At 43.5% G+C, this 17091-nt stretch overlaps 1 protein-coding gene across 5 annotated transcripts in view; it reads left to right on the forward strand.

The window, feature by feature from the left end:
* The window catches only part of DIP2C (disco interacting protein 2 homolog C), a 478491-nt gene extending 473328 nt beyond the window's left edge, over window positions 1-5163 (forward strand). For all 5 annotated transcript variants that reach the window (XM_074946248.1, XM_074946247.1, XM_074946249.1 and 2 more), the window contains one exon: window positions 3898-5163. In XM_074946248.1, the coding sequence (XP_074802349.1) occupies window positions 3898-4150 (253 nt within the window). In that variant the 3' untranslated portion in view covers window positions 4151-5163. The remainder of the gene's footprint in view (window positions 1-3897) is intronic.
* The last annotated feature ends 11928 nt before the right edge of the window (window positions 5164-17091 follow it).

The following is a 17091-nucleotide window of genomic DNA, read 5'->3' on the forward strand; positions in this document are numbered from 1 at the left end:
TCACCACCTCACCCCTCTCTTTGCTGGGACTACAGGGAGGGAGTATCCCTGAGTGTGTGAGGGTTTATGACTCATTTTTATCCTGCCAACTAGAGAGAATTTAGGAGGCTCTCAAAGGGAAAAGCCCCCCTAGGGAGGTGGGGCCTGTGTTGTGACTGCCCAGTTTGCTAAGTGCTCAGGTTCCCCCACCCACTTAGAGAGGAACCACTAAAGACACTGTTCAGTGGCCACCTGTATTTACCATGTGATGTTAAAGAATCCATTTCTGTCTGATGCCTGACTTAGCTATGCATCAATGTAGGCAAAACTTGCATTTTGAAAACATTTTAAATAATGTAAGAAACCTTAAGAAATTATGGACGTGCTTATAATGTAATTAAGAATACACAATGCTGCCTCATTTAAACTTCTAACCCTGGAAAGAGGAACAGAGCATATGTCTTCATTGCATTTGAAAGGAAGTGGCATTCCCTCTGTGCACAATGACAGAATGTGTAAACCCACAGGAAGCATTTTGGATGCATTTTGAAATACATTATTATAGCTCAATCCCTTCTGAAGCGTTACAGCCACTTACTGGTACTTCCTGATGAGGTTAGTGCAATGGAATATAGCTGGATTTGCAGGAGGGGAGCAGTTTCCAACTCATTGGCTTTTGTTGTGTCTACAGAGCATGACTCGGCCTTGTTGTGGAAATGCAACCTTCATGGGTTCCTAATTTTTTTTTTCAACTCAAGAATTCTAGAAAGCAAATATGTATTCGAAACACTGAAACATGTCTGCAACTTCAACGTGACTTTAAAGGGTCTCTATGTGGAGTGATAAATATAATATGATCCTTGACTGTACAGAGAGGTGTCTGTTACCAGCAAGTTCTAGCCATTGCATTTGAAATGAGGTTCCAGCATCCCAAGCTCCATTCTGTTTTAATTCATTGTCTAGAAAAACAATGCCAGGGAAACTTTCAAATTACATTCCAAAGGTTCTGAACTATTGCAAATTTTTAGACTTAACTGCTCATTTTTGTTTTGTTTCTTTTTTTTAGAAAGCCCCAATAAATCAAATGGAAATAGGACCTTTCATGCTTTCCTAGAGTCAGTCAGGACTGTGTACCAGCAAAATTGCACTTTCATGAAGCTTACATGTAGTGTTGCTAGATAGACTCCCTCTGTTAAATAGTTCAGTCAAAATAGCTTCCAAACAAAATCCTGCTTATAAAAGGGCTGGTGTTTCTGATCTGTCTAGGGAAATCATAGAATATCAGGGTTGGAAGGGACCTCAGGAGGTCATCTAGTCCAACCCCCTGCTCAAAGCAGGACCAATCCCCAATTTTTGCCCCAGATCCCTAAATGGCACCCTCAAGGATTGAACTCACAACCCTGGGTTTAGCAGGCCAATGCTCAAACCACTGAGCTATCCCTCCCCCCAAATAAGGTTTCTTCTGTGTCTTCCTCTGTTTCAGAAACTAGAAATAAAAACAAACCACGCTTTTCTACTGCATACTCAATCTTGGGTTGTTCCTGAACATCAAAGCATGATCTAATTAAAGCATTAAAATAATATTTAGAACTTGACCCTTACAACTGAAAATGTCAGTAATTCACACTGTAGTTGTGGTTAGCCTTAGCCTGTTCTACTGTAATCTACAGATGGCCCTAGAAATGTCGCACCATCTTGATGTAGCAAGTGGCCAAGGACGGAATTTTAACCTTGCTGGTTTCAAGAGTAGGAAAGAAAGTATGGGGAGGGGGAGGGGAAGCTGTGAGATCTAGCTACTTCCCCAGGAAGGCCATCCTGGTAGGTGAAAACCAGGATGTCATTATTATTTTAAAGTAACTTTTCTTTTGGATTTCTTGTTGCAAATGTTAATTCAGGTCATCTGAACACTAAGGTGTATATATAAAGCAATCCATCAATATTCCAGAGGCTTATGAGAGAGAAAGAGGCATCTTCTCAGACTGACCACTGTACTTTGTTAATATTCAACATCATTCAGAACTCATTAGACCTTCTGCTAAAATATAATTATAAATCAAAGTAGTTTTTTTTTTTAGCAAAATGGAGGCAGAAGGCAGCCACTCAACCTGTCTACTTCTGTCCACTGACTTTCCAAGCCAATGAGCACAAAAGAATTTAATCCAACAGAACTTTGTGGGGTTTAAAAACAAAGATTTTTAAATACCTCTCTCCTGAAAGATACTCGTATAAACTTTAGAATAAAGCACATGTTCTAAATTCTGGGCATGGATGGATAATTGTGTGTGTTCTGCAGTTTCCAAAATACCCGTATTTTCAGAGTTTTAAAATTTGATGGGACAAGGGCACTCTGAATTGGAGTTTTGACCTCGGGATGTAATACAATTGCATACTCCTGGGGCTCAGTGAGGTTCTAGGGAATCTTCACCTGATTGTACATGGCTGTCAGTAGGTAATGCAATTTAAGAAAATAGTACACAAGTCTACTACAGTAAGGGAATAAAAGGTCAGTACTGCACATGGAATAAGTGACTGCTATGGGTCAGTACTTAACCTTACTGTACTATATCCTCCCTGGCGAATGGACACTGTAACAGTGGTATTCTAGCACTGCTAAGGTCAAAGGGTCCAGCTGATGACACTCTTCTGGATCACTACAAGCTGACTCCTCTCTGTGCCTGCACACTACCCCTCTTTGTGTGGGTCTAGGTGTGGAAGGTGTGTGTATTTGCAGCCACAGATAAGAGATGCTGTAGTTCAGCCACAAGTTACTGGGCTTGATGTGCAAATTACCCAGTCGAAATTCTATAACCTGGGTTCTGTAACAGGTCAGACTAAGAGCATGTCTATACAGAGTCAGGCTATGTCTACGCTTGGAGCTAGTGATGTGATTGCCACAGCTGCCTGGATCTTGTGGATACATGCTCGGGGCAGCTAGCCTAGGCCACCACTCGCTGCTGCCTATGCCACTATTTTTAGCACTGTAGCTGAATGAGAGCTAGCGTGAGTATGTCTGCGTGAGCTGGGAATCACACCCCTAACTCCACTTGTGGATGTAAGTCTCAGTGTGCAGCAAGCTGGGGTGTAAAGCTACAGTACTGTAGCCTGCCGTGCACCGTCTGTGTGGGCCCTGACACCATGCACTAAAAGCTTCTTAGCGCTCTTTGATCTGAACTTTTACAGAACTTTTCGTGCACAGTAGCCGGGTAGCGTGGCACACTAGAGTGCTGTAAACTTACACCCCAGCTTCCCGCGCACCAACTCTCCAAAGAGACAAGCGCTTACATGATCCTTAAAATCTGTGAATAAATGTGAGACTGCATCATGTTGGAGCCTCAAACTTGCAGCAGTCCAGTGGGAGTTCTGAGGCTCTGGAGGAGTTTGGGATGGGATGAGGGGGGCAGGACTGGGCTGGAGGGAAGAACATGCCAACGTGCCGGAACGCTCCCCTTCCGTGCTCCAGATGTGAAGGGAAAGAATGGGCCCTTAATTGTTATGCTGTATTTGTGTGGAATAAAGCGTGACATTTAAACCTGTTATCCTTCGCTAGAAAATAAATGAGACGTCAGTAGCATTTAGTTAGTATGTATAACTACATGTTATACATGCTATCTGTATCAGTGTATATGCTATATGTAAAAGTGAAGCTGTCACTCCCTTCGCTTTTCTCAGCAACAAAAAAGAAAGAAAAAAAAGGTGGGGGTGGGGAGAGACCCCAAAACATAGTATTAAAACAGCAGCTAACAGGACTGTTTGTGTCTCTACTTGTGAATGAATTCTCCTGCAGTCTGTGATACCCATGTGGAAAGCAGCCAGGAAGTGCAGTATATTTGAAACACCCACTGTGGATAAAACATGATGTGTCAGCCTGGGAGAAAAACTCATAAAGCTTCTAATAATTATGTTTTTTGTGTATTCTAGTGCGGTGTTTACCTGGACAAATCTGTTGGTCGTTGTAGTTGAGCTGGATGGATCAGAGCAAGAAGCCTTGGACCTGGTTCCTTTAGTCACCAATGTGGTCCTGGAGGAACACTATCTGATTGTAGGGGTGGTGGTGGTGGTGGACATTGGTGTAATTCCTATCAACTCCCGTGGAGAGAAACAACGTATGCACCTACGAGATGGATTTTTGGCAGACCAGCTAGATCCCATCTATGTGGCCTACAACATGTAGTCTTGTATCTTAAGGCTTCCATGGACTTTACTATAGATGTATACAATTTTTTCGTGTCCACTAAAAATGTGCAGATAAGAGGGTGATACTCATCAGAATGGAACTGTATCTATTATGACTTTTCAAAGCAGTCACGGTTTGCAGGAAATAAAATGTGAAATGTGTTTTCTTTTACCACTAAATTTTAACGCAGAAGGACTAAGGACTGCCCTTCAGTTTGTTGGAAAAGCCCATTTTAGGTTTTTTTTACTTATTGGATGAAACTGCTTTCTGAGTAAACGTGGCTTTGTATTTTATGTTGAGTAAAGCTGAAGTAGCTAATTTTTTTATTCTGCCCTCCAAGTGGATTCTTTTTAACAATTTATATACGATGACAAAGAATTATGTTCAGTTGTTTTTGACGCGTCATAAAAAAACATACAAATACAGATCCATTACTAATTTAAGCCATTTTAGATCCCACCATTTTAGGAAACTATGTAGAGGTACGAGGAAAATGCCCAAAATAGCACCTTCCAATTAGAGTTCTAGCAGCTTTCTCTGTCAGAGATGTCAAAAGCACAAAGGCCAAAGAGCCTTTGATACTAGTGTTAGAGTGGAAGAAATTTATAAATAAGGTGTATTTCGGCAATGAACTTGCAAATATCTTTGTACTAAACTAAAAAGATAAAATAAGTTAACTACTTCTTCTGTAATTATGTACAAAATGTTTAATTTATTTTGATCTCTTTAGAAGTATAAAAGAAAAAAACATTCAAGAATATTAATCTCTTGTAATGTTTGCTAATATAAAAACAAAGTGTTGTATTATCTTGAGTGGATAGTATCACATCAAATATATATATATGAAATATAAATTCACTAATGACAAAAAAGATTTTAAAGTTTAAAATGCAGTACTTGTCACTTGCATGGTGTCTCCCACTGTAGATAACCAAACGTTGCTCACAATTTTTTTGAGAAAAAGCAATCCTGGATTGCTAAGTATCCCTGTCTAAAAAAAAAAAAAACAACCCTCTAGATACCAGCAAGTGGAATTATTGCTGCCTTTAAGGCGGTGAATGAATTTAAGACTAAAGATGCACTATACGATTTTTTTTTCTTTGCCATGGAGTCAACAATCAATATTTGTGCTGGCATGTGCATACACTTGTTAGACTTTAGAAAAGGCAGGTTGAAGAATAGCACTGGTTTGTAGCTGCATAACTTTGTTGCACAATTTTTGTCATCATTTCAGTTGGTGTTTTTGTTGTGATAAGGAAAGGTTTTGGTGGTTATTTGCATAGAGTTATCAATTTGCCTCTCAGCTGGTCCACGTAGCTTGGTGGCTAATACATCCAGTTTACACTTATAGAAAACTATTGTTTTAATGGTCTTTAATTTATTCTTCAACAGAGAATAACATGTAGTCATTACAATTGATTTAGCACAAATTGTGCATCTCCTAACAAGTCCCTAGACCAAGTGAACTAACGGAGGAACTGAAATGCCTGTTTTAAGGAACTGAGTCCCAAGGTCTCAGAACTGAGGCCATCAGTAGGGAACAGTGGGAAAACATTTATCACAGCTGCCTTTATTTTACTGCCTTTGGGTAAACTAGATCTTCAATTTCCCGTTCCGGTGTCTTTATTTCCTTTAACTTTCATAGTCCCTTCATTCCCTTGTAACTGAGTTGACCTGTGTGTGATCAAGAGTGGGGTTTACCAGAAGCAGTCCAAGAATGCTTTTCTTAATGTCCAAAATATGTTCATGTGCTGACTCTCATGACCAGATATGCATGACTAAGGTTGTTGCAGGGCAAACGTAATCATTTTTATAACACGCATAAGGGACGTATTTTGTCTGCCTTTGGAAAATATCTATGGCAGTGGACCCCTGTTAATGATAGTTTTGTTTGGCTTCTAAGACACAGTGTTGGTTGTTTAAAATCTCTTTAAAAGATAGGGACATTTTAGTCTGCATGTACAGTACAGAGCATCTTACTATGTAAGACTTGTTTTATTTCACACCACTCTCAGATTTCACTGTCCTGTGAATATTTCTACTCATGCTCTGAAGACCAGTTCTTATATTCTCTCACTCCTTTTTCTGCTCCCCAGAAAGAATAAAATCCATTCTTAATGGCAAGTTATTGTAAGGTTTCAGAAAAGATGTTGATTGATGACAACCATAATTGCAGCATGTGAACTAACTCGTGAAGTCCTGCTATTGCTGATCTCAGTACTGCAAAACAAATTCAGCAGTCATTTACAACATCACTTTAACCTTCACCAAGTCCACTGCACAGTCATAGGAAAAACAACTGTGAATGCAGTTGTGAAACACAGTGAATAACAGATCTCTTCTGCACCCTGTCATCCGTGGTTGTTAAATTCTGAGTTAAGAGAAATGATAAACTGAATTTCTAGTTTGGTTATGCAAGCAAAAGGAAGGAAACACTAAGTACCATCAGACTGAGCAATAAAGAAGGATCGTTCTGTATTAGAAATTGTACTGTAGATAAACCATTCATGAGAATGTATAAAATGTTTGTCTTGTGACCTTGTGCTTTTGAAGTCAGACAAAACCATGTAATCAATTTGATGCACATGCACAAAAAAGAGGGTACACAATGAACATTTAAACACAAAACTAATCAAACAGGAGCAGATTCCTCATGGTGCTTGTTTATTATATATATTTAATCCTGCTTGACACTTTACCCAAGGGAAGACTGTCCCTTTTATCAGTTGAATGTTAGCAGCGTTATTTCATAGAGTGTGGTGACTGGTTAGAGAAATTCATGTAACTCAGCCAATCACAGTTTAACAAAAGTTTTTATGTGCAAAGGACAGCAATCTTCTTGTATGTTAAACCACCAGTACGCTTTGTACATCTGTGATAACGCCTGTTTTATATTCAAATGAACAAATAAAAGCTTTTATTTTTGTTGCTCTGAAAATAGCAGTTTCTTAATTAGTCATCTAAAAATGAGGTTTCCGAATCCACATGGGTTCTTTGGAAGAATACTGATAGCTATATTGTAATTTTATTTTGTTTACTTCTCTTGTTGCATAATTTATTAGTAAGATCATTATAGTTTTAACAATGTTTAAATACTGGTGTGAGCATTTATTGCTAAAGGACTTTCATACGGCAACAAATGTTTTATGTGAAATGTTTTTTTTAATTCTTTTTAATATATTTAAATATACTGTTCACATTTTTGCTGAAAGTGTAAAGATTATTGTAAGCTTGGTAACATTTTGTGAGAAGCAATAACAAGCATTAGTACTGTAAAACTCCTCAAATTTGTCACATCACTTTTGTTGCAAGGAATTGCTACTACCATATTTCAAAAAAGTCACTGCTAAGTTATTCCTCTAGGTGTTTTAAATCTTTTCTTGAGCTCTCTGAAACAGTGTGAAAATATAGTACATGGGTAACTGGTACAAATCAACTATCTAAGGACAGAACCTTTAAATAGCTCACAAATGTTTTGGATTATCTCACTGTAGCATTGAGAACAACAATGTCGCTATTATGTCAGTTGGTCCTCTCAAAGAATTCAATGGTTTGGAAGCTTCCCTACTCATGCCCAATAGTTTCTGGCTTTTGGAAATCAGTTGCTAGTTCCTGTATTCAGACAGGAACCTCCTAAGTCCCTCACCTACTCCCTGTCTTCAAGATTTGACTTTGGATGGATGAAGCATTCCAGCCAGCATTTGTTTAGGAGCCTAAGTGAAAAGTTGAGTGGGTTAAATCCAGTTCTTAATGGATAAGTGTTTATGAATGGGAACCCTGGAAGTAGTTTCAACAGGCAGAGGTGACCATCCATAGGAGTGAATTTCTCCAGTTTAAGGTTGAGGCAGAGTTGGGGAACTTGCACTGGAATGGGAAGTTGTGGTATAGAAATTTGCACTGTCACCAGCCATACTATAACTATTGTGTAGATAAAGTGCTTCATTTTCCAAGGTTTGTCCAGCCACTACATTCTCAGGACTAGCACGTCAGCACCGTTTCAAGATACTTCTCGGAAGGACAGCCTCATGCAACTGAGTCTTATTTATGTCAGGATCCAGTGGACAGCAGCTCTCCAGTCTTGCCCAGAGTACTCTTATCAATTCATTTACATGCATTTTTTGTGGCACTCACCCTCGTATTCTAATGTTTCATTACAAATCAACCCTACTTCACTGTAGCGCAATACAATGCATGGCGCTAGCTAAAAAAGGTCACAAACAGTGGCTACATCTTCATTGCATTCTAGGGTGGCAAGGTTGCTTAAAAGATATAGTTCTGTTGTGTACTGGGTTTTATGCGCTCTGAAACACAAAGCCCTTGCCCCAGAGAGCTGACACTACAAATACAAAAAAAGCAAAACAGTTGTGAAGAAGCATAATATACGCTTTACCACATAATAGTCTAAATCCAAAAGGGTGAAGTTACTTTCTTTAATGTCATGCTTTGGTGAATTTGCAGGGAGAGGCTTTGTGGAAGGAAGTGTCCTGAGGAGGGAGCTGAAGGAAGAAACAGTAGGTGGAGGGAAAGGGAAGGAATTCCAAGTGTAAGTGGCAGCATGGGGAAAGGTTCAAAGATGTCTGGGAGATAGAAAAGCGAGGATGGTTGTAAAGGCAAAAAAGAGTAATGCTCCTGTATAGACTTGATGTCAGAAACTGCTACCTCACTGAAGTTGAGAGGAAGCCAGTAGAGGGGATTGAAGAAAGGAATGCCAAGGCTGGAGAGACAAGAGGAGGATGGTTTTAGCTGTAGTAATTTGTAGAGCTAGGTTTGACAGAATGCAATTATTTTTATAACGTTGACAGAAAATAATGGTGTTTATTTTTAATTTTTTCTATTTTTAATCTATTTAAATTCTCACAGTTTTGGGAAATTATGGGGGAGGTCACACAATTATTTATCGCCAGTACATGTTAATATTCAGGAAGTTAAAACTTTGTGTAACTATTAAAACACAAATTTTCAACATCCCGTGGCAAAATATACATAGTAAATAGCCTTAAACTCTAACATTGCTCATAGCATTGTTCTTACTTTGCCCATCTATAAACGTTGATTATAATTAATGGAAATAATTTTTGGTAGGTTTCTGTGCATGATGAAATCAACATTTATTGACATTTACTGATACTCCTGGGGGAATTGTACACCACTGTGCATGTGTAAAATTCATATCCTGCACAGTTTTTTTTCCTCCGCAGAAAATAGATTCTTGCACAGCAGCGCTGCAGTTATACCTTTTGCCCACCTGAGGCTGCTGTGACACCAGGAGACAGGGCAGCTGGCTCATAGGCTGGAGCAGCCTGCCACGGAGAGGTCAGAGGCTGTGTTCCTCACAGCAACATGCCCACAGGGCCAGGTCAGGAGGCATGGAATATGGGAGGGACCTACAGAGTATGGCACACTGGGCTGCTGTGGGCGGGGGGCGGGTCACATAGACTGGAGTTCATGAAGGGCTAGTGAGGGGGACAGACTGGGGACAGTGAGGGGTACAGGAGCTAGTGCAGTGACCGTATTGAGATAGGAGCTGAATGGGAGTGTGGGGGTACACGGGGATGGGGGGAAAGGGCTGCATGGGGGCAGGGGAGGAAAGCTGGCTGAATGGGGACACAGGGACACTTGGGGACAGGGGGGTCAGGGACACTTGGGGGGAGGTGGTTGCAGGGACACATGGGGATGGGGTAGATATGCCTGACTGAATAGGAGAGGCTAGTGGTCAGCCAGGATGTGCATGGGGGAGGCTCCCCAACTCCCTAACAATCCCTTCCCCCCCGCCCCCTGCCAAAAAAACCTATTCCATACTTCTCCCACCCACATCTAACAACCCTCCAGGTTCACTTCCAGGCTTCTGCCCAGCAATTACTTCCCTCTTCCTCTGTTACCCCTGACTCCCCCAAGCCTTTACACTGCTTCTGAGGAGGGCAGGAAATATGTTTCTGTATTGTAGTTTAAATAATTATTATTCAAAGTTCTGTATTAATATGCCTATTATTTATCAAAAAAACATTTCCTGGATCTTCTTTGTGTCAGGAGTTTCAGACATACTTGTTGACAGGAATTTTGAAATAAATTACCAAGATAATTGAAATTGGCATTATTCTGACAAATAAAATATGCAGAATTTTGCAGAATTTTAAAATATTATGTGAGGTATTTTTTATCTTTTGGCACAGAACTCTCCCAGGAGAATACTGATAAAATATCTTCTCCTTCCAAGCCTGTGTATAGAATGGGGTGAAGAAAAATGAGGCAAAGCCAAAGACAAGGATGTTGCAACAGTGAAGGTGAAACCAGTATCAAGTGGTAGAAAAAGGCAAAATTACCAATGCACCTCAGTTATACACCTACATTTATATTTAGCCATCTAAACAATAAGTGTCCTTCACGTCCAATGAATTTTGGGTGTTCACTAGCTCAGAAAGGCAAGCCAGTTATTTAGGCACCCAAATACAGGTTTGGGTGCTTACCTGAGATTGAGTTTGGCCAAGCGGTTTTGAGTTTGAAACAAAACTGAAATGATATAATGTAGAGGTTTTACAAAGGCAATGATGGGCAGTGGGAGATTAGAAACAGCCTGGTTAATAAACCTTGGAGGTTGCAAAAGTGCATGAGAGGGAAGGTTGATGGAATGTGACACACCTGGAGAGAGTTTGGAAGGGAGAGAAGGGAGTTTGTTTTTCAGGAGCTTGGAATTGGCAGTTGGATGTAAGGTTAGACCTGTGCAAGATGAAATGCATAATAGCGGTGGGGAGGGCCAGGCTGGAGAGAGAGACATTTGGCAACCTTTTGCATAAAAAAAATAAGGGAACCTGAAGCCATTACCATTAGGAAATACCTAGGGTTGCCACCTCTCCAGAATTCTCCTGGAGTCTCCAGGAATTAAAGATTAATCTTTAATTAAACTGATGTCTTGTGATGAAACCTCCAGGAATACGTCCAACCAAAACTGGCAACTCTATTAACACCTAGGAGTAGTCAGGAACAGGAGACTGAAGAGAGCTGATTTGGGTCAGGGGAAGATGTAAAGATAGAGTAGTGATGGGGAGTGGTTGGAGAAGTCAGAGAGCACTTACATGAGCCTAAGGAAGAGGGGTAATTGACAGTCAAAAGCAGCAGCTGCAGGCAAAAGGAGAAGAATAACGTTTCTATTCGACTCAGCCAGGAGGAGGTCATGGAGAAGACTCTGTGGAATGAAGGGAACAGAAATGAGCCTGCGGGGGCTCTAAGAGTCAGGGGAGAGGAAATAAGAAATTAAACTTCTTCAGGTGATTGTCCCTTTGTGTAGTGAGCTCCATGCTCCCAGGACCAGAGATTTTTCCCTGTGTCCATATGGGCCGCACATGTCCCCCACACTCTCCTTGTGCTCTGCACTGAAGGAATGAAGGGCAGCCCCACCGTCTTAGTTCTGTCTCCCCTCACACAGTCTAGGATGGAGCTATAGCATTTGTGCTGACCTCCAGCTTCTCACTGTGCACATTGCTATACACACACACCCACACATACCTCCTAGGGTTGTGGAGGCTTAGGCCAAGGATACCCACCTTCAAAAATTACTGTGAAAGTCACACACTTTTCCCAGTTATGGACATCCATGTGTGCACCTGTCTGCACTGCCTGTGGGAAGCTCATGTCCCTGCCAGGTGCAGTATCTGCAGATTGTGCCCACATAGGAGGAAACAGGACAGGGAGTTTCTGCTATGTAAAATCCTTGGGGCAGGTAGAACCTCTCACCGGGAAGGCCCCCGGCCCAAATGCTGACCTGAAAAAGGTAGGAGTGGCTCTGCGTCTTTGGTCCCAGGCAGCTCTAAAACCTCACTTCTCCCCTTGAGTCCAAAAGACTCTGGTGAGCAGAGACTGGACAAATGGGGAAGAGAGACATAAGCACTTGAGCAAGAACAAGAGGGAAGGTTCTCTGTCTGAGGCCTCTTAAAAGAAGCAGAAGTCCTTGTCCCTTTCTGAGTCATCATGAGCTTTGTGCTCCACCGTGGGCCTGGCCAGTACTGAGCAGAGCCAGACCAGGATTTCTCTGAAGGGCAAAACTGCAGCATCCTCCAGTACTGGGACCGCTTCTTTGGCACCAAAACCCTTATTTATATTGCCAGATCTGGCACTCTCATCTTCAGTGGCCGAAACTGTGGAGATTTTCACAGCAACTCCAGCTTGCTTTCCTGCTGCTCCCAGAACTGGAGTTTCTACTCCCCTTGACCGTAGGCCTCAGTTGATATCATTGCACTTCTCTCTGTCCCTAGGGTTGTCAACCGTCCCGGTTTCGCTGGGAGTCTCCCGGAATCGGTCTCTATCTCCCGGAGGCTACTAAAGCCAAACTGGGAGATTTGGGCCACTAAAAGTCTGGTGGCGCAGCGGGGCTAAGGCAGGCTCCCTGCCTGCCCTGGCCCCGCGCTGCTCCCAGAAGCGGCTGGCCCGTAGCTGCGGCCCCTGGGAGGGTAAGGGGTCTCCACTCACTGCCCTTGACTCCACAGCTCCCCTTGGCCAGGAACTATGACCAATGGGGGCTGCAGGAGCGTGGAGCGGTACAATTCAACTCTCCACTTGTTACACAGATGTGTCCCCCCCAGGCTGGGGAGCACACAAGGAAGAATAAGTTCCCTAGGGAATGTCCTCCCCCTCCCTATTACCCGGAGTCTCTGCTTTACGTTGTGTTGGAGCTAAGGGCAATCTGATTAGTCTGAAAACAATTATTTTTTGCTGCTGTGGCCAGTCAATCCAGGTGTTTTCAGGCAACTGATGGCAGTCTGTTATATTGACAACTAGGGACCAGCACACGCTTCACAGAAGCCATCAGCATTTTGAACTGGTGCATATTACCCTAAACCACAACCACCCATCCACCTTCCAGGGATCCACAACACCCTGGCAGATTCTCTAAGGACACAGTTCTCCACAGAACATGAGTGTGAGCTATGTGACCTGAGAAGCCAGGAGGTATTTTGAGTGCGGAGCTTCCCATCCACAGACCTCTTCATATCCAATGTGAACAAGTACAAGGAGTTCTGCTTCAGCGGGGGGGTACATGATGAGCTTTTCATACAATGGTCAGGAGCCTTGCAGTACATGTTCCCTCCCCCAATTTCCTTTTTAAATCAAGTATTGCAAAAAAAAAATCCGACAGAGCAAGGTACAAATCATCCTTCTAGCACCAGGTAACACCTGACAATGCTGATCCCCAGTGCATCTGCAGCTATCCACCCGGCCTCCTCTCTGCTTTGTCCTGCTACATCAGCTACTAACCCAGGGTACATCAGTGCAATTTATCTTCTACCAGATACCTGCTCTGCTTTTCCCCTCCACAGTCACAGCCTGCTCCATGAAGGACATGATTTAAGCCTTCTCTCAAGTGCCAAAACCTGTACCAGCCTGGGACTTGAACCTTATTTAATAATCTCTTAGTAAGTCTCCGGTCAAGTCCCTGGCTTCCTGCTCTCTATTACATCTTTCTATGAAGGTACCATTTTTTCATCGTTATCAAGTCAGTCGAAGAGTTGGGGAGCTGGAGGTGCTCATGGCTGACTGCCCCCCTGCCCCATCCAGTTTTCTGTAAGGACAAGGTATCACTGAGGCTGCAACCTAAGTCGCTCTCCTAAAGTGGTGTCAGACTTTCACATCAAACAGCGTATCCATCTACTTGTGTTTTACTCTAAAACTCATTAGAGCAGGGAAGAGGTGGTGTGGCACTCACTGAACTTGTGTAGGGCATTTGCCTTCTATTTTCAAAGAACAAAATAATTTCAAAGTCCCCGAGACTTTTTATCTAATTTGTGGAACATATGAAAGGAGAGGCCCTGAGGCTATGAAAATCAATCTCAGAGTGCAACAAGAATCGATGTTTTTCTAAAAGATACCCTCTAGGAATTATTTTGGGGAAGTTCTGTGGCCTGTGTTAGGCAGGGAGTCTCACTAGATGATCACAATTGTCCCTTCTGGCTTTAGAATCTAAGAATCCTACTCTGCTATGAGTTGAACAATAGGTCCCTTGAGGGCATTATAAGAACTCACTCAACTGCAGCAAGAACTCACTCAACTGCAGCTGACATCTGCAGAGCAGCAACTTAGAGTTCTGTACACACTTTCACTAAACAATATGTACAGCTGCAAGCAACTGCTTCTGATGCCTCTGGAAGGAGGAGCGTTGTACCATAGGACTCCAGGTAGCCACGTCCATACGGAAACACTACTTGTGAGTTTCCTGATGTGCAGGAGGGGTTGCTCGCCTTGCAATAACTTGACTTCTTCAAGATGTGCTGTTCCTGGATGTGGTGCACTGCCCACCCTTCTTCTGCATTGCATGGCTTCCCATACTGGGACACTAATGGTGGAGAAAGCACTCAGATAGAAGCAATCTGGCAGACCCTTTTCATTCCCTCAGGGTGGAGCATGAGGAGAGCTGGGGCTCACGTGAAGCCCACACAGACACTGCTAGGGAAAAATCTCCAGTCCTGGGTGCATCTACAACCTGAAGTGCACATGGGAAGTACACATCTCAAAGAGCCCACAGTGACCAGCGAAGTCTTTCCATAACAACCACCATGAGTGGCTGTTCCAGGCTCATTCAAGACCTTGGGTGCTGCCGCCATCCTGGCATTTTTTTTCATAGGTTTGGCTCAAGATCCTTTAGGCTTTTCCCAAACACAGGCAGTGGGATGTTTATAATGCCATTGCTGCCACATGACAGGGTGTGTCTGTCAATCTGTGCCCAGCTCATGTGTGCTCAGACACCAAGCTGCGCAATGTCTCCAGTACATCCACTTTGTGTGTAACGACGTACGACGCACAACCTGAATGTACTTCAATAACAAACCTAGGGCCAAATATATATGGGGACCTTTATCATCAATGGAGATGGTACCCAGGGCCTTTTACATCAAACATATCAGACCAACCCACTCAATGAAAAGCATAAATCTGTCCGTAGCGGTGGTACAAACAAACCAATGGTTTTGATTTTTTTTCTTTTTTGTTGAAAATTGAAATTGTTTTCAAATCAGTTCGATTGTTGGTGGTGGGGGAAAAAACAGGAAGAAATTGTCATCCATTGCTATAATTTTTCTACTTTGGATGCTGAAAAATTATATTCCGTCTCTTTTCTGCATGGAGAGACAGAACCAGAGTACGCTTGAAACTGCAGTTCTAAGCTGCAATAAAGTGATTATTTAGAACTGGTCAAAAATTCTTGCATTTTGAACTGGTTCAAGGGACAAATTTTTCTTGAAAATGTTGGTGAACATTTTCCCCATTTTCTTCAACCGGCTTTAGTGCCTAGATAGCAAGGGTGCCGCCTTACTCGAGAGGTTTTTTTTCTCTCTGTGTATCATTTCTGCTTACTTTACTCACTCACTCAAATCAGCATTTAGCTTTACTGTGCCAGCAAAATCACACACCTAGGGGAGAAGGAGCTGGCCTCTGTTCCAGGTTGTTGCTAAATCAACTGTTCCAAATGCAATACCTTTGTTAGTGATGATTCCTGAGCCAGCGAGCGAGCAGCTTGAGATTCAGGTTCTAGCCTGAGTCTGCCAGGCTGGCCAACATCTTCTTACTAAAACTGAATTGATCTTTAGCTAGAATATTTCAGACAAAATAAACATGGATCCAACTGTGCCACTTTTCAAGTTCTCATTCCGGGTAAACCTGCACCTCAGAAAGTAGCCTCCTCTAAAAATTAACTAGCCCCAGATTTGGCTTTAGTGCTGAATGTGGATTCACTTTAACCTCAGGGACAGCAATTTTCTCAGCGATCAGGGCCCTTAAGGAGACCTGTGTGCTACTAGCTGTTGTAAATACTTAGGTTGCTCATCACCATAGCTTCTGAGTGCCTTCCACTCTTCAGTGTAGTTCTCCTCACAACACCCTCATGATGAAGGGCAGTACTATTGTCCCCATTGTAAAGACAGGGAACTGAGGCCCACAGCCTCAAAGGTATTTAGACATCTGACTCCTATTGCAACACCATTTAAAATCAATGGGAGCTAGGTATCTAAATACCTCTTAGAACAGGGGTGGGCAAACTTTTTGGCCTGAGAGCCACATCTGGGTGGGGAAATTGCATGCAGGGCCATGAATGTAGGGCTGGGGCAGGGGGGTTGCTGTGCGGGAGGGAGTGAGGGGTGTGGGAGAAGGTGTGGGGTGTACGAGGGGGCTCAGGGCAGGGGTTAGGGTGCAGGAAGGGGCTCAGGGCACAGGTGCAGGCAGGGTACAGCGGGGGCTCAGGGCAGGGAGTTGGGGTGCGGGAAGGGTTCAGGGTGCGGGCTCCAGCCCAGCGCCACTTACCTGGAGCGGCTCTGGGGTGGCAGCGGTGTACAGCAGGGCTAAGGTGGGCTCCCTGCCTGCCCTGGCCCCGCGCTGCTCCCGGAAGTGGCTGGCACCACATCCCTACGGCCCCTGGGGAAGGGCGAGCAGAAGGTTCTGTGCACTGCCCTCACCTGTGGGTACCTCCACTGAAGCTCCCATTGGCCGGGCTTCCCCATTCCCAAGAGCAGTGCACGGAGCCCTCTGTCTCCCCTCCTCCCAGGGGCCGCAGGGACACGGTGACGGCTGCTTCTGGGAGCATCGCGGGTCCCGCGACGCCCTGGGGGTGGCAATCCAGCAGGCCAGATCCAAAGCCCTGATGGGCTGGACCCAGCCCGTGGGCTGTAGTTTGCCCACCCCATCTTAGAATCTGAGCCTAAGGGATTTGCCCAAAGTCACACGGGAAGTCTGTGGCAGAGCAGGAAATTGAGTTGAATACATCTGCATTCTAGGCTAGTGCCCTAACCTCTGGACCAGCCTTCCTCTGCTCACTTAGTAAACTCACACAAACAGTGACTTAGTCTCAGACAACCTTGTCTTTTTCTTCAGGAGGCTGGGGGCTGGGGGGGGGGGGGGATGCTGGAGGAGAGAAATGCAAATCAACTTCGGATACTGAGGATAAAGCCCCTGCTTAAACATCA

This window comes from Natator depressus, chromosome 2, assembly GCF_965152275.1.
Source record: "Natator depressus isolate rNatDep1 chromosome 2, rNatDep2.hap1, whole genome shotgun sequence".
Taxonomy (NCBI): domain Eukaryota; kingdom Metazoa; phylum Chordata; order Testudines; family Cheloniidae; genus Natator; species Natator depressus.